Source organism: Camelus ferus, chromosome X (genome assembly GCF_009834535.1).
Source record: "Camelus ferus isolate YT-003-E chromosome X, BCGSAC_Cfer_1.0, whole genome shotgun sequence".
NCBI lineage: Eukaryota > Metazoa > Chordata > Mammalia > Artiodactyla > Camelidae > Camelus > Camelus ferus.
In genome coordinates, this window is record NC_045732.1 from 41,307,280 (window position 1) to 41,332,458 (window position 25,179).

At 36.1% G+C, this 25,179-nt stretch overlaps 1 protein-coding gene across 4 annotated transcripts in view; it reads left to right on the top strand.

Moving 5' to 3' along the window:
- PHF8 (PHD finger protein 8) overlaps positions 1-25,179 on the top strand; it is an 85,002-nt gene that overhangs the window by 56,550 nt on the left and 3,273 nt on the right. For all 4 annotated transcript variants that reach the window (XM_032475470.1, XM_032475472.1, XM_014562069.2 and 1 more), the window contains 3 exons: positions 10,018-10,113; positions 21,033-21,142; positions 24,840-25,176. In XM_032475470.1, the coding sequence (XP_032331361.1) occupies positions 10,018-10,113; positions 21,033-21,142; positions 24,840-25,176 (543 nt within the window). The remainder of the gene's footprint in view (positions 1-10,017; positions 10,114-21,032; positions 21,143-24,839; positions 25,177-25,179) is intronic.

A 25,179-nucleotide genomic window follows, 5' to 3' on the forward strand; every position in this document is an offset into this window, starting at 1 on the left:
ATGAATCTACCACAGTTTCTTTATCTACTCACCCAGTGAAGGGTTCTAAGACATCTTCATCACCCCAGAAAAATACCCTGGGTCCATTAAGTAATTGTTCCCCATGTCCCTCTCCCCTTATCTGCTGGTAACCACTAATCTGCTTTCTGTCCATATAGATTTACCTGTTACAGATATGTCATATAAAAGTAATCGTATAGTATGTGACCTTTTGTGTCTGGCTTGTTTCACTTACCATAATGTTTTTCACATTCATCTAAGTTATAGGATGTATCCGTGTTTTATTCCTTTTTATGGTTGAATAGTATTCCATTGTATGCATATATCACAATTTGTTTATGCATTTATCTGATGACAGGCATTAGGGTTATTTCCACCTTTTGGCTGCTATGAATAATGCTGCTGTAGACATTTGTGTGCATGTTTCTGTGTGGACACATGTTTTCATTTCTCTTGGGCATATACCTAGGAGTAGAATTGCTGGATTGTATGGTAATTCTATGTTTAACTCTTTGAGGAACTGCCAAACTGTTTTCCACAAGGACTGCAAGAGAATTGTCACCTTAGGTGTATCAAGTCTTCTAAACTATGCACATGATATATTCCTCTATGTTTACTCTTTTAAAAATTTCTTTCATCAGTGTTTTATAGTTTTCAGCATACAGATCCTACACATTTTTTGTTAGGTTTATCCCTGAGTTCTGTATTTTTTGGAGATACTATAAATGGAACCTTTTTTTAACCTTTGGTTTCTAATTGTTTATTGCTAATGTATATAAATATTGATTTTTGTGTGTTAATTCTGCATACTGCAGCCTTGGTAAACTCATTTATTCTAGGAATTTTTTTTGGTATATTCTTGGTATTTTTTGTCTAGATGGTCCTGTCATATGCAAGTAGGAACAGTTTTATTCCTTTCTTTTCAATCTGTATTTTTTCCCCTTCTTGCCTTTTTGTTCTGGCTAGGATTTCAAGCACAATGTGGTGAGAGTGAACTAAAACCCTTGCCTAGGAGGGAAAACATTCAGTCTTTTCACTATTATGATGTTACCTGTATAGGTTATCAGGTTAAGGAAGTTCACTTCTATTCCTGTTTTACTAAAAACAATTTTATGAATGGGTGTTGAATTTTCCTGATGTTCTATTTCCATCAATGGAAATAATCATGTATTTTTCTTCTTTAGTCTGTTAATATGATGGGTTACATTGATTGATTTTTCAAATATTGAACCAGACTTGAGATCACAAGCTAGATCTTACCTGCTCATGGTATTTTTTTTAATATATTACTGGATTTGATATACTAGTATTTCATCGAGGATGATTGTGTCTATGTGAGATATTGGTCTATAATTTTCTTTTCTTGTACTGTCTTTAATTTTGGTATCAGGCAATGTTGTCTGAAAGAATGAGTTGGGAAATGTTCCCTCCTCTTCTGTTTTTCTAGAAGACATTGGGTAGAATTAGTTTTTTTTTTTTTTTTTAACGTTTAGTAGGATTTTTGAGTGAAACCACCTGGACCTAGGGATTTCTTTTTTAGATCTTAACTATGAATTTCTTTAGTAGATATGGGATTATTCAGGTTTTCTATTTTGTCTTGAGTGAGTTTTGATAGTTTGTGGAATTCAAGGAATTGGTCCATTTTAACTAAGTTGTAGAATTTATGAGTGTAGAGTTGTTTTAGTATTCCCCTATTATCCTTTTAATGTGTGTGAGGTCTTTTGTGATATCTCCCTTTCCATTCCTGATGTTAATAATTTGTGTCTTTTTTTTCTTTGTCATTCTTGCTGGCATCTTGTCAGTTTAATCGAGCTTTTCAAAGGACAGTTTTTGTTTTCATTTAAAATTTATTAAGATTTGAATTTTTTTTACCCAGGATTTAGTCTTTGATAATTGTGCATTGTGAACTTGAGAAGAATGTATTCTGCTATTGTTGGGTTGAGCGTTCTATAAATTTCATTTATATCAAGTTGATTGATGGTGATGATCTATATCTTTGCTAATTTTCTGTATACTTTTTTTATTGGTTACTAAGAGAGATGTGTTGACGTCTCCAAGTATAATTGAGGATTTATTTATTTCCGCTTTTAGTTCCTACAGTTTTTGCTTTGTGTAGTTGGAAGAAGCTCTGATAAAGATTGCTACGTTTTATTGTTGAGTTCACCCTCTTGTCATTATGTTATAACCCTTTCCATCCTTGCTAATTTTCCTTGGTCTGAAGTTCTTTGTCTGATAATATAACCAATCCAGCTTTCTTTAATTAGTGTTAGTATGATACATCTTTTTCTAATTTTATTTTCTTTTATTTTTTAATCCACCTATATGATTACATTTAAAGTGAATTTTTTTATAGACAGCATTTAGTGGAGGTTTTACAAAAATCCTTATTGATAATCTCTGTCTTTTAATTGGTATTTTTAGACTATTTAACATTTAATGTAATTAATAGTATGTTCAGGTAAAGGCTTACCATTTTATTATTTTTTCTTTATTACCTCTAGTTTTTGTTCCTCTGTTTCTCATTTCCTGCCTTCATTTGGATTATTTGAATAATTTTTAGTATTCCATTTTAACTTATCAACTGAATTTTTATTATTTCTCTTTGTATAACACTCGTTCTTTTTTTTCCCTTTCTCTTTTATTTTTTCTAGCTCTGATATTTTATTTTTTTATATATATAAACATTTTTTATTGAGTTATAGTCATTTTACAATGTTGTGTCAAATTCCAGTGTAGAGCACAATTTTTCAGTTATGCATGAACATACATACATTCATTGTCACATTCTCTTTCGCTTTGAGCCACCACAAGATCCTGTATATATTTCCCTGTGCTACACAGTACAATCTTGTTTATCTATTCTACATTTTGAAGTCCCAGTCCCTTCCCACCCCCCACCCTCCTGGCAGAGGCTGTGGAGAAAGGGAACCCTCCTACACTGCTGGTGGGAATGCAGTTTGGTGCAGCCACTGTGGAAAACAGTATGGAGATTCCTCAAAAGACTAGAAATAGACTTACCATTTGACCCAGGAATCCCACTCCTGGGCTTGTATCCAGAAGGAACCCTACTTCAGAATGACACGTGCACCCCAATGTTCATAGCAGCACTATTTACAATAGCCAAGACATGGAAACAGCCTAAATGTCCATCAACAGATGACTGGATAAAGAAGAGGTGGTATATTTATACAATGGAATACTATTCAGCCATAAAAACCAACAACATAACACCATTTGCAGCAACATGGATGTTACTGGAGAATGTCATTCTAAGTGAAGTAAGCCAGAAAGAGAAAGAAAAATACCATATGAGATCGCTCATATATGGAATCTAAAAAAAAAATCAAAATTACAAAACAGAAATAGACTCATAGACATAGAATACAAACACTCATTCTTAAAAAGACTGTTCTTCCCCCCCATTGAATGGTCTTGGCACCTTTGTCAAAAATTGAGTGTAGATGTATAGGTTTCTTTCTGGACTTTCAGTTCTATTCCATTGATCTATATGTCTATCCTTATGCCAGTACTACAGTGTGTGGATTTTATATGTTGATCTCATTTTATCCTGCAAATTTGCTGAATTCTCTTATTAGCTTTAATAGATTTTTTTTAAGGTTCTTTGGGATTTTCTGTACATAGAATATAGTTTTATATCTTCCTTTCTAATTTGAATGCCTTTTGTTTCTTTTTCTTGCCTAATTGCTGTGGACAGAACTTCCATTACAATGTTGAATAGTGAAAATGGATATTCTTGATCTTAGGAGAAAGCATACAGCCTTTCACTACTGAGTATAATTTTAGCTGTTGGTTTTCAGAAAGGCCTGTTACCATATTGAGGAAGTGCCCTTCTAGTTCTAGTTTTATCTCAAATGAGTGTTTTTATCTCAAATGAGTGTTGGATTTTGCCAAATGCTTTTCCTACATCAACTGAAATGATCGTGTTTTTTCCTTTGTTTTATTAATGTGGTGTATTGTATTGATTGATTTTCTTTTTTTAAGGAGAAAGAAAATGTATTTTTGTCATTAAACTTTAAATGACTTTTAATCTTTGCCTTCACACAATTTTGAAAAATATCATTTTTTTCAATTTTATTGAGAAATAATTGACATAGCATTGCATGGGTTTAGGTGTACAGCGTAATAACTTGGCTTTACATCTGTTGTGAAATGATTACCATGATAAGGTAACATCCCTCATATTATATAAGTAAAAAGAAAAAAAAAGCTGATTTTTATTCCTTATGATGAGAACTTTTAGGATCTATTCTTTCAACGACTTTAAAATATACCATACAGCAGTGTTAACTATAGTCATCATGTTGTACATTACATCCATCTCTAGTACTTATTTATTTATAATTGGATGTTTGTACCTTTTGACCACCTTCATCCTGTTCTGCTCCCCACCCGTGCCTCTGGTAACCACAAATCTGATCTTTTTTTCTGTGAGTTTGGACTTTTTTTTGAGGTTCCACATATAAGTGAAATCATACAGTATTTGCCTTTATCTGACTTATTTCACTTAGCATAATGCCCTAAAGGTCCATCCATATTGTCACAAATGGTAGGATTTCCTTCTTTTTATGACTGAATAAGACTCCTTTATTTGTTTGTTTAATATTTTATATATATACATATATATATATATATACACACACACATATATATATCTCATATTTTATTTATCTGTTCATCCATTGCTGGACACTTAGGTTGTTTGATTGATTGTCTTACATTGAACCACTCTTGCATTCCTGGGATAAAGCCCTCTTGGTCAAGGTATAGAATCCTTTTAATAGGCTCCTGAATTTGGTTTGCTAGTATTTTGTTGAGGATTTTTACATCAATATTCATAAAGCATATTGGTCTGTAGTTTCCTTTTCCTGTAGTATCTTTTTTCTAGCTTTGGTATCAGGGCCTCATAGAATGAGTTAGCATGTGTTTTCTCTTATTCTATTTTTTGGAAGAGTTTGACAAGGATTGGTGTTAATTCTTTGTTAAATGCTTGGTCCTGAACTTTTCTTTGTTGGAAGCCTTTTGATTTCTGATTCAAGCTTTACACTTGTTACAGGTCTGTTGAAATTTTCCATTTCTTCTTCAATCAGTTTAGGTGATTTGTATGTTTCTAGGAATTTGTCCATTTCATATAGTTTATCTAATTTGTTGGCATATAATTGTTCATAATATTCTCTTATAATCCTTTTTATTTCTGTAAGATCTGCAGTAGTGTCCCCATTTTCATTTCTCATTTTAGGTAGACATATCTTCTCTTTCTTCTTCATTAGTCTATCTAAATATTTGCCTATTTTGTTGATCTTTCAAAGAACCAGCTTTCGGTTTTGTTGATCCTGTTGTTTTTCTTTTCTTTATTTCATTTATCTCTGCTCAAATTTTTATTTCCTTCCTTCTGTTAGCTTCAGATTTAGTTTGTTCTTTTTCTAGTTTCTTAAGGTGTAAAGTTAGATAACTGATTTGAGATCTTCTTTTTTAATAATGTAGGCATGTATAGGTATAAATGTCTCTCTGAGCACTGCTTTTGCTGCATCCCATACGTTTTGGTATGTTGTATTTTGGTTTTCATTCATCTCAGAGTAATCACACTTGTGATTTTTTTCTTTGATCTATTGATTTTTTTCAGAGCATGTTGTTTAATTTCTACTTATTTATGAATTTTCCAGTATGGTTACTGATTTCTAGTTTTATTCCATTGTTGTTGGAGAAGATACTTTATATGATTTCATTCTTTTAAAACTTATTGAGACTTGTTTTGTAGGCCAGAGTATGGTCTATCCTGGAGAATATTCCATGTGTACTTGAAAAAAATGTGTATTGTACTGCTTTTTGAGTGAAGTGTTCTATATATGTTTATTAGGTCTGGTTAGTTTCTGGTGTTGTTCAGATATTTTATTTCCTTATTCACCTTCTGTCTGGATGTCTTACTCATTATTTAAAGTGAGATGAATTCAAGTCTCCAACTATTATTGTGGAACTGTTTCTCCCTTCAATTCTGTCAATATTTGCTTTATATGTTCTTGATTGAGTGACCCTTTTATTACTATGTAATACCCTTCTTCATCTCCTGTAACAGTTTTTACTTAAATTCTATTTTTTCAGATACTAGTATAGTCACCCCAGCTCTCTTTTTGGTCACTATTTGCGTGAAATATCTTTTTTCATGCTTTCACTTTCAACCTAGTTGTTTCTTGAGACCTAATGTAAGTCTCTTATATACAGTATACAGTTGAATCATGTTTTTAATCCGTTCTACCTGTCTTTGCCTTTTGCGGGCTCAGTTTAATCTATTTACATTTAAAGTGATTACTGACAGGAAGGACTTACTTAGGCTGTTTTGTTATGTGTTTCAATGTCTTTTGTCTTTTCTGTTCTTCACTTCCTAAGTTACTGCTTTCTTTTATGTGTAATTTACTTTGGGGGGGGTAGTATACCAAATTGAATGACTCATTTACTTTTTTATGTTTTTCAGTTTTCATAGTGGTTACCCTGGGGATTACAACTAACGTCCTAACTTTATCAGTTTGGTTTGAATCAGTACCATCTAGCTTCCACAGCATACAGAGATTCTGCTCCTATACAGCTCTTCCACCCCATATGTGTTATTTTTGTCACAAATTACATCTTTAAACATCATTCCTATTAACATAGATTTATAGTTATTATTTTATGCATTGGAATTTTAAATCATACAGAAAACAAAAAGAGGAGTTAGAAACCACAAATACAATAATACTGGCTTTTGTATTTACCTCTGTAGTTGCTTTTACTGACGTTTTTCATACTCTCTAAAAGTCCTTTCATTTCAGCCTAAAGGACTCTCTTTGACATTACTTAAAGGGCAGGTTTCCTAATGACAAACTACTCAGCCTTCGTTTATCTGAGAATGTCTTAATTTGCTTTAGTTTTTGAAGAATAGTTTTGCCAGATGTATTCTTGATTGACAGCTTTTTCTTTCATCACTTTAAATCCATCATCCCACTGCCTCTGGCGTCTATTGTTTCTGATAAAGAATAGGTTGTTAATCTTACTGTGGATCCTTTGTAGATGACAAGTTGCTACTGTCATGCTGCTTTCAAGATCCTCTCCTTTCTTGTCTTTGTTTATTGACAGTTTGAGTATAATGTGTCTCAGTGTGGATCACTGAGTATATCCTACTTGGAATTCATTGAGCTTCTTAGATGTATGTCTTCATGTATTTCATAAAACTTGGAAAGTTTTTGGCCCTTGTACCTGCATATAGTCTTTCTGCCTTTTTCTTGCTTTCCTCTCCCTCTGGCACTCCCACATTAATATGCTGGTAATCTTGATAGTGTCCCAAAAGTCCCTTTGCCTCTGTTCATTTTTCTTTTTTTTCTTTCTTTCCGCTCATCAGATTGGATATTTTTTTCTTCATGTTTGCTAATTCTTTCTTCTGCCTACTCAAAATCTGCTCTTGAATCCCTCTAGTGAATTTTTTTTTATTCACGCCGTTGTACTTTTCAGTTCCAAAATTTCTATTTGGTTTCTTTTAATATTTTTTATTTCTTTATTGATACTATCATTTTTATTGAAACATGATTCTCTTTGATCATAATTAAGACAGTTGATTTAAAGTCTTTGTATAGTAAGTCCAATGTCTGAGCCTCCTCACGGACAGTTTTTATCAATTTTTTTTTCCTGTAAATGAGACACACTTTCCCATTTCTTTGCATGCCTCATAATTTTTTTGTTGAAATCTGGACACTTTGAATATTATAATGTGGTAACTCTGGAAGTCGTATTTTCCTTCCTCCCCACTCTGTTACTGCTTATTATAAGCTACAGTTACCTATATATTTAATGAATTTCCAAAAATTTTTGCAAAGACTGTATCCCTTGTTGTATGTGGTCACTGAAGTATTCATTCCATTTTCTCAGCAGTCAGCTGGGATTTTATGACAGAGTTTTCCTTAAATGCCTTAATTAAGCAGGCCTTTTCTTTGTTAAGCATTCTCTTTCTTTTTTGTGTGATTTTTTTTTATTGAGTTATAGTCAGTTTACAATGTGTCAACTTCTGGTGTACAGCACAATTTTCAGTCATATATGAATATACATATATTCATTTTCATATTCTTTTTCACCATGAGCTACTACAAGATCTTGAATATATTTCCCTGTTCTATACAGTATAAACCTGTTTATTTATTCTATATATATCTCTCAGTATCTACAAATCTCGACCTCCCAGTCTATCCCTTCCTACCTCACAAACATTCTCTTTCTTGTTGTAAGTTTTTGATTGAATTCCAGAGTCCCCAAAATGTAGATTCTTACAGGTTTTGACAACTAAATGGTTGCTTCAGAGGAAGGACAGATTCTCGGAGCCCACATCTCCATCATTTTGGGAGGGGGCAGCACTCTTTCCACCCTTATATTTTTAATATGTATATTTTAACTTATATTTTCTTTAAATGTCTAGAATTAATTATTATCTACATCTTATTTCATCTTGAATAAGACTTGAAACTTAGAATGGAATTGCTTTTGTATGTTGCTCTGTGCATATTATCTCAATCCTAAGAACTTTGCAACTCAGGTAGCATCTATTATTTTAATTTTATGAGTGAAAGTAGTGAGACTTACAGAAGTTTTCCTAGGCTACAAAGCTAGTATGTTAGTCCATGATTTGAAAGTAATTGTCTGATCCTAAGACTCATGGTCTTTCTATAATACCACACTTCTTCTTTCCTTTAGGTGGAAAAACCTTTCAAACCCAACCAAATAACATTGACAGCCGTTGGGCTAGTAGGGATGGGACCTTTCTCAAACAACTCTGTTATCAGTAGTTTTTTCTTTCTAGGGACAATTAATGACCCTTCTTTTAAAATTTTTTTAGTTTTTCAAAAAAATTATTCATTTACTTTTGTTAATGGAGGTACTTGGGATTGAACCCAGGACCTAATGCATGCTAAGCACGCACTCTGAGTTATACTGTCCCACCCCTCAACCCTTTTTTTTAAAAAAAAACTTTAATGAATCAGGAAGCAGAGGTTTTCCTTCTTCTCTCAAGGAGGAAGGCCTGAAAAATGGACCCATTTTCCTACAAAGAGGCCCTTCTGGAAGGACATGGGAGACTGGATTTCTCTGATGAATTCTAGAGAAATTTGTAGAATTCTAGAGAAATTTGAAGCTGGTCATTAAAGAGGAATGGGAGTGGTCATTAGGAAATTTTCACCCTCACTTTACTTTTCTTTTAGGTTTAGCAGCAGCAGAGTTTTACCTCATCAGTAGGACCTTTCTAGATCATCTCCCCATTAAATCCTGTAGATACTGCATATGGTTTGTGAGGAGAGTATGATAAAAATTGGATGTTTGTGTGTATTTATATAGGATAAGATACTTGTTTATGTGTGTTCTGTCTTTCACATCATTCAGTTTCAGTAATCTTGTTCCTAATTGAGCCTAAGTTGTCTTTTTTCCCCCTTTGTGTGAATGTGTGTACCATGTCTTTTTCCATGAATTCAGCAAATACTTACTGAGCACCTACTGTGCATTATGTTCTGCTCCCCTAGTTTAAAGTCCACTAATACATATCCCAGCCCTCTCAGTAAATTGAGGGCGACAAATTTACTAATCATCTCTTAAATACTGTATAACAACTCCAGTAGAGGTGTGCACAGGGTACTATGGATAGTTGAGGAAGCATCTGAATGAGATTAAAAGAAGAGGGAAGACTTCTTGAGGAAGTGAACCTAAAGCTGAATTTTGTAGGGTCGTTAACTCATTAAGTTACTCACCAAATAGATGTTGGGTGAGTGAAATCAGAGTTAGGTGATTCTAGGAGAAGGACATTTGCAGCAAAGGTGCAAAAGTGGAAAGACATAAGTTTGTGGCATATTCAGGGATTCCTGAGGTTGAGTATGGATGAAGTGAAGGGTCCACTTGTAGAGGGGTGGGAAGAACAGCTCAGGGTTGGTATCATTGTGTCGTCACCCTTATGGATGAGATCTCAGTTTACCCTGCTTTTCCCTCTCACTGCAGTTTACCCTTCCCTGGAGTCTGACGACGATGACCCTGCTTTGAAATCTCGACCCAAGAAAAAGAAGAATTCAGATGATGCTCCATGGAGTCCTAAAGGTGATCCAGTATTCTGCCCTTAAACTGTGGGGAAGGTTGGGGGAAAAATAGACTGGAGTAGGTAGGATATTTAATATAGGAAGACATGATTCAGTCACTCATTTGTTTATTCAGCAAACGTTTGTTGAGTGCCTGCTTTGTGCCAGGTACCATGTTAGGTGCTGGAGCAAAAATGATCAGTAAGACAGAGTTCATGCATTCAGATCACCAAAACCAGAGGTAATGGAGCATGTTGCTTTTGATATTACATGACTTAAGATGAAAAGAGGAAGATCTTGAACAGAGTTCAGCAAGCAGCCTAAGGCTCCTGAGAACATTCTGCTACCATCATCCCTGGCCCTTTAATAATAATATTGTTGTCAAAGGAGAGAAATTCTGCTGACTGTTGAGCTCTGCAAAGCCCAAGACTCCTTAGATTGTCACCTGTACTGGCTGAGAAGCCATCTCTGAGGAAGGAAGAAAGCATGCTTGTTGAGTTGAATATGGAATTTAGAGGGTAATAAAAGAATTTTATTCATTTCACTGGCTAGGTGATTTTTACGTTGGCAGGTGTGTCAGTTAGCTTTTGCTGCTTATCAAACTACCCAAAACTTAGTGGCTTAGAACAACAGTTGATCATTTCTCATGATTCTGTAGGTTGGCTGAGCTGTTGTTCTATTCTGGACCAAGTTGGCTGGGGCTGGATGGCCTATAAAGATTTCCCTCAGGTGTCTGGGACCTAGTTTGGGGTGGCTGGGGCCTCCCTCCATGTGGCCTTTCATCCACCAAGAAGCCGGTCTAAGCTTTTTCACAAAGTAGCAGGAGGGTGTCCAGCAGCAAGAGAGGGCAAGCCTCAGTGAGCAAGCACTTTTCAAGCCTCTGCTTGTGTCATGTTTTCTGTTGTCCCATTGGCCAAAGCAAGTTACATGGCCAAGCCTCGATTCTAGGAGTGGAGAAATAGATTCTATCTCTTGAGAGTGGGAACTGCAAAATCCTTCTATGCACACAAGGACATGTGAGGAAACTGAGAGCAATTACTGCAACAGTTTGCCACAGAGGGTGCTGGCATCGTGGTACCCTCATGGTTCCCCAGGAAGTAAAGGGCCTGCTGTCCCTACCCAGTCTTATTTGGCCTTTCTGGTATTTGCTTGGGGTTGGGGGAGTGGGGTGGCAGGGCAATCCTGGAAAGTGTTCTCTTAGTGAGTCAATCAGCAAATTTCTCTTTTACCTTTCTTCAGGCCTATTTTCTGATTTTATTTTCTCCTATCCTTTCTGGCTGATTAACATAGTAGAAAATTTGGAAAATAGAGGAAAGTATAAAGAAGAAATCATCCATGTTTCTGCCACCCAGAAGCAACCACTGTTAACATTTTGACATACTTACTTCTAGTCCTTTTTCTTATGCATTTTTCTTTTTATGGTTGAAATCGGTCATTTACACTACTTTAAAATTTGTTTGCCTTTTAATCAAAATAATGTATATATTTGGTAGCAAATCAAATTGTACAGAGAAGTTTAGGATGAAATGCAGCGGTCTTCTGCCTCTGCTTTCCCTACTTCCAATCCCATGCCTGAGAGGCAACCTTATAGTTTCCATTTTTCTGGTAGTTACCTCGAAAATTCAAGACAATAGGGTTTATACCATCATTGATTTATTAACTTATCCTCTGTTTCTCTTTCCATCAGCTTTTGTCAATCTCTTGATTACCCACTTTCTACGATATGGACATTAGTGCTGCTAGTCTTTCTTCCTTCCTCCAGCCTTCTATAAGTTATACTTTTTCATTTACATTGTCAAGGTTGTTAACACTGTCTTGTGATTAATACTCTGTTGATTAGAGGTTGACTGTAAAAGTTGAAAACCAATAAATATATCTGGCCTTTTGATATCATATCATAAGCATGTCCCTATGCCATTGTTTATACATAATATTTTAATGGCTACAAAATAGTCTATTCCATGGACATACCCAATTTACCTAACTCCTCTAATGTGGGTCATTTAACCTATTGCCAAGTTTTTACAATTAGTGATAACATTTAGAGTGAACATTTTTATATGTAAGTATTTGTATCTTCGTTTATATACTTGGGATAGATTCCAGTGAAACTCTAGAAGGGTAAAGTATATAAGGATATCCAGTGGAAAGTCTCCCTCCCACGTCAGTTCCACAGCTTTCCAATTTTCCACCTGGAGTCAACCACTGTTACCAGTTTCATGTATATCCTTTTAGATGTAGTTTATGCATATACAAGTAAATACATGTGTATATTTTCTTTTCACTTCTTTCTTAATTCAGTTGGGAACCATACTTTATATACTGTTATGTGCTTTACTTTTCTCACTTAACAATTACATGTTAGAGATTATTTACACTCCCACAAGCAATGCATGAGAGTGCCTGATTCCCTACACTCTTGCCAATAGTTTGTTAATATGAATGTTTTAAAAGCTCATGAATATGTGTTGCCAAATTGTTTTCCAGAAAGGTTTTACTAGTTTACACTCCCACCAACCATGTGTGAGAGTACTCGTTTATGAATCCTCACAGACATTGAGCATATAGTTAGGAATAGTATTTGCCTATGAGTAATAGGAACCTCTCAGGCATCCTTAGTGAGTGATTATCCCCTCAGGGTCACAAGATGGTTGCTTTGCCTCCAGCAGAAGGGTCTGAATTGCAGTCAGGAGGAAGAGGAAGAGCAAAGAAAAAGCAACAGGCCTACCGAGCACTGCCCCTGCCCCCAAGGAATTTTAAGATCTACTTTTTAAAAAATATCTCTTTGACTAAAATTATGTCACATGGCCAAGATTATCTGCCAGAAGGTCCAGGAAATATACTTTTTAGTTAGAAACATTGTTCCACAAAGATATGATTTTTTTGTTAGTAAGCAAGAAAGGGAGAATGATACTGGGTTGAAACAAGTAGTCTCTATCTAATAGATAGTCTGTTTTTTTGATCTTTGGTAATTCACAAGCAAACATATCTCAGTGATTTAATTTACATTTCTTTGATTAGACATTTCCTATATGTTTGTATTAGTATTAGAATTTCTTCTTTTATAAATTTTATTTCTGACCTTTGCCCATTTATCCATGTAGATCTTCAAGATTTTCAAATTGCCCTTTTATATAGTAAGAAAGAGTCAAATATATATGTATATTTTTTCCATCATTGTATCTGTAGCACCTTGCATAGTGCCTGACACATGGGAGATGTTTAGTAAGTATTTCACAAGTGAAAGAAATGATACGTGTGTATAAGTAGAACATTTAAGGGAATCAACTGAAAAACTGTTAAAACTAATATGAGAATTCAATAAATTGGATAATCACTGAATATAAACCACATATCCAAGAATCAAGAATTGCCATATGTCTGTATCAACCATAATACAGTGAAACTTACATGAAGAAAGTGTCAAAACATTACTGAGAAACAAAATAATGCCTGAATAAGTAGAAGTGTAGCATGTGCCTGATTACAAGGACTGATTTTTATCAAGGGTCATTTAATTAATGTATAATATGTTTAACACTATCCCAAATCAAAATCCTAATGGAATTTTGTGGGGAACTCATTCTAAAATTAATTTAAAGGAGTAAACAGATATGATTAAAGAATTTTAGAATGGAAAAAAGTAAATGAGAAGAAATTAGCTTTATAAGATTTAAATATACTGTACTGCTGTATCAATCAAATTAACATGGTTACAAGCACAAGAATAATCAGTAGATTTTTTTCCTTTAGGATAACACACTTGTTATGAAAAATTTCGAATATGCACAGTATTAGAGAGGTTAGTATCATGAACACACATATCACTCAGATTTAATAACTAACATTTTGCTCTATTTGCTTCATTCTTTTTTTTTTAAAGGCATCTTAAGGGAAATTTCAGACAGCATGACATCTCAGTTTCCTTGCTGATCTTCTAATTGTCCTATCCATTAGATAAAGTGGGGTATTGAAATCTCCAACTATTGTTGTTGAATTATCTGTTTTTCCTTTCAATTCAGTCAGTTTTTGCTTCATATATTTTGGGCCTCTGTTAGGTGCATATACATTTATAGTTGTCATATGTTCTTGATGGATTGGCCCTTTTATCATTATAAAGTGTTCTTTGTTTCTAATAGCAATTTTTGTCTTAAAGTCTGTTTTCTGATATTAGTGTAGTCTTGAATCTAAAGTGTGTATCTTGTAGGCAGCATATAGTAAGATTATGGTTTTTATCCTTTCTGCTAATCTCTGCCTTTTAATTGGAGAACTTAATTCATTTGTACTTAATCTAATAACTAACAAAGTGGGTTTACATTGTCCATTTTTGTATTTTCTCTGTGTCTTACTTCTTTTTTAATTTTTCACTTAGTGCCTTCTTTACTGCCTTCTTTTGTGTTTAGTAGCTATTTTCTAGTGTCTCATTTTAATTTTTTTTCTTTTCTATATGTATATATTTGAGTTATTTTCTTAGTGATGGTCCTAAGTATTAACAATATCTTGATTTATACCATTCTAATTTAGGTTAATATCAACTTAATTTCAATAGTATACAAAATCTTTGCTCCTATATAGTTCCATTCCTTTTAAACTTTATTACTGTCAAACTACATCTCTATAAATTGTGTGCCTATGAGCATAGAATTACGACTACTGCTTTATGCAGCTGTCTTTTTAATTAGATAGGAGATAAAATGAGATACAAAAAATATGTTTATACTTTCTTTTATATTTACCTATGTGGTTACCTTTACTAATGCTCTTTATTCATGTGGATTTGATTTACTGTATAGTATCCTTTTATTTTAACCTAAATAGGTCCCTTTAGCATTTTTCGTAGGGAAGGCCTACTAGCAATGAACTTTCTGTTTCTGCTTATTTAGGGATATCCTGATTTCTCCTTTTAAAAAAATATTTTGGGGAGTAATTAGGTTTATTTATTTATTTACTTATTTACAGAATATGGGGGATTGAACCCAGGACCTCATGCATGCTAAGCATGCACTCTACCAATTGAACTATACCTCCCCTTCTGATTTCTCCTTTTCTGAAGGGTAGTTCTGCTGGATTTAAAATTCTTGGTTGATGGTGGTTTTCTTTCAGCACTTTGAATATGTCATTCTACTTCCTTTATGCTCCATGGGTGTTTTTTTTTTTGTATGTATTTTTATTGAAGTATAATCAATTTACAGTGTTGTGTCAATTTTCTCCATGGTTTGTGTTGATCAGTAAGCTGTCAATTTTATTACCCCTTTTATGTTATGAGTCACTTCTCTTTTGCTAATTTCAAGATATTTTTGTCTCTGGTTTTGGTTGTGATATGTAGTCTCTTTGAGTTTATTCAACATGAAGTTTGTTGAACTTCTTGGATATGTAGATTAATTTTTTTTAAATCAGATTTGGAAAAGTTTCAGCCATTATTTCTTCAAATAGTCTTCTGCCCTTTTCTCTCTCTCTGTTGGGACTCCCATATGCATATGTTAGTAAATTTGATCCCCTCCCACAGATCCCTTTGACCCTGCTCATTTTCCTCGTTCTTTCTTCTTTCTGCTCATTAGACTCGATAATCTCAATTGACCTACCTTCAAGGTCACTAATTCTTCCTCCTGCCTACTCAAATCTCCTGTTGAAACCCTCTAGTAAAATTTTTATTTCAGTTACTTTTCAACTCTGAAATATCTACTTGTCTATGAAATATCTTTTTATAATTCCTGTCTCTTTATTGGTATTCTTTATTTGGTGAAACATCATTCTTATACTTCAGTTATTTAAACGTGATCTCCTTTAGCTCTTTGAACATGGTTAAAATAGGTGGTATAAAGTCCTTGTCTAGTAGGTCCAACTTTGTTTAGGAAGTAAGGGAGAGTTTTTGTTCGTTATTTTTTCCCTGTGTATTACTATCCTTTCTTTTTCCTTTGCGTATCTTCTAATTTTTTGAATACTGAACATTTTAAATAATGTGGCAACTCTCAAAATCAGATGCTCCCTCACCCTACTCTCAAGGGTTTGTTTTGTTGTTACTTTTTGTTATTTGTTTGTTTACAGAATTAGTTCAGAAAAGTCACTAAAGTAGAAGTTTTTACTCAGCCTAGTGGTCAGCTAATTATTAGGCAGAAATTTCCTTAAATGCCTGGAACCAATAAATCTCCCAGCACTTGACAAGGGGCTCTATGTGCATTTAGGGACAAGCTTTCAGCACTCAGGCAGGCAATTTACAACTGTCTTAGCCTTCACATCCTGCTTTGCAGAGCCTCAAGAGTCAGCCAGAGGTGAGTGCCTACAGTTTCTCAAGTCTTTCCTGATCATGCTCACAAGCCCCTATGCTTGCATATGATCTTCTGAATTCCCAGAAATATGTGGGAGCTTTTCTAATTCCCAGTGGATATCTCATTCCTCAGCTTTTCCTTTTCAGCTTTTGGGTTAGTCTATTTGCCACAACTGTTATCCATCACCTTAAGCAGCTATAACATTAGGCACTTACCTTTAAATATTTTTGATAAATAACCCCCCAGAGAGAAACTTAGCACTAGACTTTGAAAGAAAGCTCCAGCTCCTTTCTGCTCCCTATATTAGTGGGAATGTAGGCTGTTATCTTTCAAGACTACCACTGAGCTGGGGAGAAGTGGATGGAGTCTAGGGCAAGTTGAAATGCCACAGAGCTCACTGCTGTTACTGAGATTCAGCTTTTTCTTCAGTAAATGCTCTCCAGGTTGCTTTAAGCCTTTGGTTAATTTCCAGAGTTCTGAAAAAGTTCATTCTGACAATTTTTGCCAGTTTTTTCATTGTTTTAATTCAGAAGTGAATTTTTGGAGGTCCTTAACTTTGCCATTTTTGTTGATGTCATCCACTATGACATACTAAGTATTAGTTTAGTATGCATCTCTATAAAAATGACATTTTCTTCCATTACCATAGTACCATTATATGACATCTAAGTAAAGTAACATTTATTTCATAGTATCATTTAATACCAAATCCTTATTCAAATTTCTGCCAATTATACCAAAAATATCTTTTATTATTTGATTGTTTAAACCAGGATCTGTTCAAAGACTACACATTTCATTTGGTTATTAAAAGCTCATAACCTCATTCAGTATTTAAAATTTTTATTATGACAATTTTCAAGCATACATAAATATTCTCAATACTTAGATCCTACAGTTGTAATACTTTGCGATATTTGCTTCGTTATCACTGTCTATAGTTTTTGCCATGCCACTTCAAAGTAATGTTCAGCCATCATAACATAGTATCTTACCCCTTAATACTTCAGTATCTCCTAAGAATAAGAATACCCTCCTATGTAATGGCACTGCCTTTGTACAGTTAGTAATTCCCTAAGATCTTCTAATAACCCAGTCCGTATTCGATTTTCTCATCTGTCCCCACAAAATGTCTTTCATAGTTTTTCTCCCCCAAACCCAGATCTAATCAGGGAGGTTAATTTTTATTCAGATTAAAACAGCAACTTGCTCGTCTATTATACAGGTCAGGAATTTGTAAAGGACACAATGGAGAAACCTTATCTCTACTCCATGACGTCTGGGGCCTCAACTGGGAAAATTTGAAGGCTGGGGTCACTTGATGGCCAAGAGTTTGAATCATCTGAAATCTCATTAACTCACATGTCCTCCCTGGGCTGGGAGCTCTCAGAGACTAAAAGTACCAATCAGAGTGCCAACATGTGGCCTCTCCTTGTGACTAGCTTCTTCACTGCCTGGTGGCCTCAAGGCAATCAGACTTCTTACATGGCTGCTCACGGCTCTAAGTGTGAGTGTGTGAGTGTTCCAGGAAGCAGTTCAGAAATTAAAGTTGGCTCTTCTGACCTAGCCTCAGAAGTGTTACTTCCACCACATTCTACAGGCTACAGATGAGCCTGCTCAGATTCAACAGTCGGGAACATAGATCCCACCTATCAATAGGAAAAATGTCAGAGAATTTGAGGCCTTGTTTTAAAACATCCACACATAAAGGACTATAGAGAATAGTATAAAATACACCCAAGAATCCATGACCAAAAATAGTACATTAACATTTTTGCAAGATTTACTTCAGGTCTTTTTTTAATTGAAGTATAGTTGATTTACAATGTTGTGTTAGTTTCTAGTGTACAGCATAGTGATTCAGTTATACATGTATAAATATATATATTCTTTTTCATTATAGGTTATTACAAGATATTGAATATAGTTCCCTGTGCTATGCAGTAGGACCTTGTTGGTTATGTATTTTATATATACTAGTTTGTATCTTCTAATCCCAAACTCCTAATTTATCCCTCCCTACCCCCTTTCCCCTTTGGTAAGTATAAGTTTGTTTTCTATGTCTGTGAGTCTGTTTCTGTTTTGTAAATAAGTTCATTTATGTCATTTTTTTGTATTCCACATAAAAGTGATATTTGTCTTTGTCTGGTTTACTTAGTGTGATAATCTCTAGATCCATTCACATTGCTGAAAATGGCATTATTTCATTCTTTTTTATGGCTGGGTAGTATTCCATTATATATATATATATATATATATATATATATATACACACACACACACACACACACACACACACACACACACACACACACACAGATGGGGGGCCACTTACACAACTTGATACTTTTTATTGTATATAATATTAACCACAACTTCTTTATCCAGTCATCTGTCAGTGGGCACTTAGGTTGCTTCCTTGTCTTGGCTGTTGTAAATAGTGCTGCTTTGAACATAGGGATGCATGTATTTTTTCAAATTAGAGTTTCCTCTGGATATATGCCCAGTAGTGGGATTGCTGGATCATATGGTAACTCTATTTTTAGTTTTTAAAGGAATCTCCATACTGTTTTCCATGGTGACTGCACCAGATTACATTCCCACCAACAGTGTAGGAGGGTTCCCTTTACCCCACACTGTCTTCAGCATTTATCATTTGTGGACTTTTTAATGATGGCCATTATGACTGGTATGAGGTGATAACCTCCTTGTAGGTTTGATTTGCATTTCCCTGATAATTAGCAATATTGAGTATCTTTTCATGTGCCTATTGGCCAGTTCATTTTTTAAACAAGTAAAATATCACCTTTTTAAAGAAAGGACTTTAGCCTCCTGAATTTTCTGTTCTAGAATCTACATACTGCTTATACAGAAACTCTCCTTTATAATAATAATAGCTAACCAACCAAGGAATCTTTAAATCCAAGTCAGTTACCTCCACTGCCTCTTTTTCTGTGACATTGACTTTTTCATTTACTTGAATGAATTCTCATACACCCACCACTGAAAATCAACAGTTGTCAAGATTTTTCCATATTTGATTGATCTATTACTTTCTTCTTTTTTTCAAAATTGTCTAAAGAAAATATCAGATAGTCTTTCCCTCCCCCACCCCACCATGTACTTCAGTATACAACTCTAAAAAATATGGACGCTTTCCCGCATAGCCACAATCCTGTTACCACACGTAACAATATTAATAATAATTTGATAATTCCTTGATATTATCTAATACTAAGTTCATAATCAAATTTCCTTAATCATCTAACCAAAAAAGATGTTTTTATAGTGTTTTTGTTTAAATCAGGATTGAAACAGGGTCCATACGGCATTTAGCTCTCATGTTTTTTGAGTTTCTTAATCTAGAGCAGTCCCGCGCTTTTTTGTTTTATCTTATTGATTTGTTATAAAGACTGGTATAATTGTCCTGTAGCACATCCTACCTTCTAGATTTGTTTGCTTGCTTCCTTGTGACATTGTGTTTTTAATGAAACCAGGCCAGTTATCTTGTAGGATGATTGTTTTCTAGTGGTGTTGTCATTTAACTTTTTTAAAAAAATATTTTTGTTTCCTAAAAACTGGAAGTAATACGAACTGCTTACTTGATGTTAGGTCTTTGGCAAAATTACTTCCCAGGTGATGCTGTAAATTTCCCACTGCATTGCATTAGAAGTCACATGAAGTTGGCTGCCTCACTGTTAGTGACAATAAGGTTAATACTTAGGTTAAGGGGGTGAACTCCTGATCTCGCTATTGTAAAAGCTAGTTTTTTTTTTTTCCCTTGAGACTGTCAAGTAATCTGTGAGGTAATACTTTGGAGCTATGTGAATATCCAGTTCCCTAGAATCAGTTGTTTCATTAGGGCTTTTAAACCTGTGATTTTTCTGATTTTGTCATTCCTTCCACATTTATTGGCTGGCATTCTTCTGTAAAGAAGAGCATTCCCTCATCATGTGGGGCTGTTTGGTTATCCTGAAATACACTTCCTATGTAAAATGTGGGATGAGTAACTATTTTTTGATTCAAGGTTGTTAAAGCATTATAAAAAGGTTATACAGTAAGATCTTTAGGAACTTATAGCCTGGTTATTAGACAAAAATAACACACGTCAACATTAGAGAATGAGACAAGATGGTATGTGCTATGTATTAAGTGACTTGTCCATGTCATAGGTTCAGGGGAGGAAGAGGTCAGTGTGAACCCGAGACATCCTGGAGGTTTTACGCAGAAGGTTGATTTCAGCTTACTTTTGAGTAACAGGCAGGTTTTGAAAGGTAGACAAAAGGGAAGAGGGTACTCCAGGAAGTGTGGATGGTAAGGATGAAGGCACAGGGAGAGAGGATGAGCTGTATGTGTTCTGGAGGCATAATAAGGAAGCCATTCTGTCTGGAGAAGCTGAGAATATGGGAGTGGAAATAAGGTTGGGAAGGTAGGTAGGGTGCAGAACATAGACAACTTTACATGCCAAGTCAGGGGAATTAATTTCTAGCCTTTAATCAGTGTGTACTTGTTTACTTTGGGCATTTGTGAATTAGCTGTTTACCTAACAGGAAGCAAAATCTGGCTTTGTAAAAAGCTAGAAGCAGGAAAACCAATGAGACCACCTTGGGGCGGCTCAGAGGTAGGGAGTATGGTTGGCAATCAGATAAATGTCTTTATCCTGTTCCCTCTGCAGCCCGTGTGACCCCAACTCTACCGAAGCAGGACCGTCCTGTACGTGAGGGGACCCGAGTAGCTTCCATTGAGACAGGTTTGGCAGCAGCAGCTGCAAAGCTGGCCCAACAGGTAGGTGCTGACAATCAGGCAATGGCCCTGCCACTGATCCCAGTTTGAAAACTCAAGACCTTCAGCCTGATAGGACCCCACTGTTGTCTCACTGGGAAGTGGGTAACCTTTGGTCTTTAATCCATGGCAGTATCCCAGCCCCCTTCTATATCCTACACATCCCAACTCAATGACAAGCTACTTCCACGGGTCACACAGTTGACATGATTTAGGATGAAAGAAAATAGGGTGCTAGAGAAAAGCCCTTGCTAATACCACTTACCTTTCTGGGTGTGTAAAAGCCTCTAGATGGGAAGTACCAGGGCTGTCCTTGGGTGAGAGCATTTGCCTTCAGATGAAACCCCAAGGAGGTGACTCAGTTGAGTACACTCAATTTCTCAGTCTCCCATCAGTATCAGAATGTGGTTTTTTGGGAGAGAGGCTTTTCTTATCCTCTATAACAAATACTTTTGCCTTGATCTTCACCCCCTGCTTCCTAAGAAAACTTCACCCACTAATTTTTGTCCTAGAATCAAGTTGACTTCTTAACATTTATAGTTTGCAAACTTCTTAAATGTGCTCAAAAATCCTGGGAGTAGTTGGAGGTGAATCTTCTGGTTCTTTCCTTATCAGCATCCTCTTAGATCCTTATGCCACATCCCATAGCTTAGAGCATTTATTGAGCATCTGCTTTCTGTTAGGTGCTTCCATGTACAATGTCTCATGTAATCTGCCCAATAGCCCTGTTCAGTAGGTGATATTTTCATCATTTTACAGGTGAAGAAAATGAGGCTCTCTTTAAGTGAGTAGTCCAGGATAATACAGCCAGTAAATGGAGGAGACAAGGTTCAAACTCATATCCTCTAACTTCAGATTTCCTGTTACTTGTTATTTAAATGAAATGAAATAGTTAAATGTTTATATAATTCAGTAATTATAGCCTATTTAAATAAAATTTAATAGAATGATGTTTTTAATATAATGTTCTATGAAATTCTAGAGTTGCTTAAAATGTCTTAGAGACTGTTGCTGGGAGCCAGCCAGACCAGGTGGCCGTTCTTTGTCCAGAACTTCTCTCTGTTATGTATATCCTAGTGCCATGCAAGATGTAATTTGAAAAAAACGGTGGAGGGAGGTTCCACTACTTTTAAATAAATTAATTAAAGGTGTGAAAAGTATTCTTAGTGCCTTCTGAGGAGCTCCCTTCTGGTTGGGTTGATCAGGTACAACCTCTAAGAAGAGGTTTTGAAATTGGGAAGGGTTTTTCAGGCTAAACTTTTGTAGGGGATAGGGAGGCCTTCCAGGAGAAGAGAACTCCTTGGTATAGCACACAGGCCCTCTTGATATGGTCTCTGGTCACCTCTCCTCCCTGACCTAAGCCAGCCCATCATGCATGCCCTTTATACCCACCAGCCATACTATTCCATTACAGTGCTTACAGTTCATTCAGTGTAGATTGTCTCATGCTTCTGTGCCTTTGCACAAGCTGTTCCCTCTGCCCACTGGGAATCATGCCCTCTCACATGCCTTTACCTAATACCCCTTCACACCATCCACCACCAATTTATTTCAGTGGCCTTCTGCACTTCCATAGCATTATCTCATGGTACTTATAACCATAAGTAACTTTTCTGTGTCCCTTATTAAACTGTAAGGAAGGGCATCAAGGGTGGGGACATACCTAATTTAACTTAGTATCCCTACTATGCTAACCATGTGTTTAGTCATTGTTGGTTGAGTGAATGAATAAATGGATGAGCAGATTTTTCTGAATTGGAGGCTTCATGTTGGGGAATGGAATAAGATAAACAGAGGTGAAAAAAATGGATTCTGGGGCCAGCCTGCCTGAGTTCAAATCCTTGCCCTCTCACTTGAGCAAGTTACTTAATTTTCTCTGCCTCAGATTCCTTGTAGACTCTGTCCAAGGATTAGATAAGGTAATACATATAAAAGCCCTGAAAACAGCACTTGCCACAGAGTAAGTACGATAGACATATTAGCTTTCATCATTATCATTATGAATTGGCTAGGTATAAGTGGCCAGACTCTTTGGAAAAACCACAAATGTCAGGCCAGGAAGTTTGAACTTGAGTGGGGACTTGCTAATGGCCTTTTGAGCAAGGGGATTGATGAGGTGTATGTGGCCCTGTCATAAGACAGTCTGGTCTTCTATGGGGTAATCTGGATAAATTATGTGAAAAGTAGATGAGCAACAAAGGTAGAAAAATTTAGGCTACGTGATCTTAGTATGAAGAGAGAATTTCTGGATTCAGGTGAGAGAAATGAGGGGCAGAAATGCAGTTCCTGGTATGGATAGAAAAACACTGTGGCTGAGAAAAGAGACTCTGAAGCCAGATGGCTTGGGTCTGAATCCCTGCTTGGCCAGTTACTGGTCCTTGTAACCTTAGGAAAGTGACAACCTCTCTGTACCAGTTTCTTCTAAAAATGGCATTATAATTCTTTCTTTTCATGCTTCTTATGAGTATTAAATGAGTGAAATTATAGAACAGTGCCTGGCATGTATTGCTAATATTATTATTCTTGTCCCTCAGAAATTCCTATGATAGCCACAGCCTGTCGGATCTTCCGAAGGCAGGAATAGGCCCGTGTTGCCAAGAGAAGGCAAAGAAATGTAATCACTGAGTTGGTCTGTGTGGCTGTGTAGCATTTCAGAAGGTGAAGTCGTTTACATGCTCTCAGCACCACCTTTCCAGGTTCTCAGGGCTCCAGATGCCCACTATACAGGTACCCAGTACACAGTGGGTAGATCTATAGAGCAGTGGATGGATGAAATCCAAGATACCTGGAGAAGTGATGCAACTCCTTATTCATCCCTCCCATCCAAAACTGAAGTTTAAGATCCAGTGACCTGGAAGATTGTCAAGTCTTCTATTAAAAGAAAAAGATCAGCAAGAGGAAGAGATGAAGATAGAATATAGTTTACCACTTGTTGAGTACCTACTGTGTGCTGCGCTTTTACGTCATCATTTTATTTAATCTTTACAACAACCCTGAAAAACAGCTATTATTTTGCCCACTTTACAGATGAGGCAGTTGAGTTTCAGAAAGGTTAGTAACTTGACTAAGGTCATCCAACTTAGGGAGCACAAGACTAGATTTGAACCCAAGTTTGTCTCATTCCCAAGGTACTACTCTTTCACTCTCAGATGTCCCATTTTAAGAAGTGTGCAAGGTGGGTGTTCAGCTAGACATGGTTGAATCTTGAACCTAACAGCTCTTCAGCTGTGAGGCTTTGGGCTCAAGTTACTTAATATCCCTGTACCTCAGGTTTCTCATCTATAAACAGGGATTTTCCTTCTCAGGACTTTTCTGAGGATGAAATGAGGTGAGATACATAAAGTGCCTCAGCTGCTGCCATAAATTTAGCTATTATTGTTAGAAGTGTCCATGGTCCACCTCATAAGTGGCAATGCTTATTGCCCAAGCCCAAGACCAAAACTGAAGTCTCTGAACTCATTTACCCTTTTGTTGCCACTGTACTGATTAGTGACAGTGATGACTTAAGGATGGGCAACACCAAAGAGATGACCTCAGGTATTGGAAGGCCTGTGTGTTGTGTGTACATACATCCAGGCTGGGCTTGGGGTGGGGGCGGGTTGCAGAACCACATTGACCACTATCTAGTTGCCTTTCTAGAAAATTTTCTTCTCTTTTTTCCACTCCTAAATTCTCCCCTCCCACTTGACTTGTGTTTCAGGAGCTACAGAAGGCCCAAAAGAAGAAATATATTAAGAAGAAGCCTTTGCTGAAGGAGGTAGAACAGCCTCGCCCTCAAGAGCCCAATCTCAGCGTGGCAGCACCAGCCACAACTCTGGCCACTACACCCCAGCTTCTGACCTCCTCCTCGCCCCTGCCTCCTCCCGAGCCTAAACAAGAGGCCCTCTCAGGAAGTCTTGCTGACCACGAGTATACTGCTCGTCCCAATGCCTTTGGCATGGCCCAGGCAAACCGCAGCACCACACCCATGGCCCCTGGTGTCTTCTTGACCCAGCGACGCCCTTCAGTTGGCTCCCAGAGTAATCAGGCAGGACAAGGTA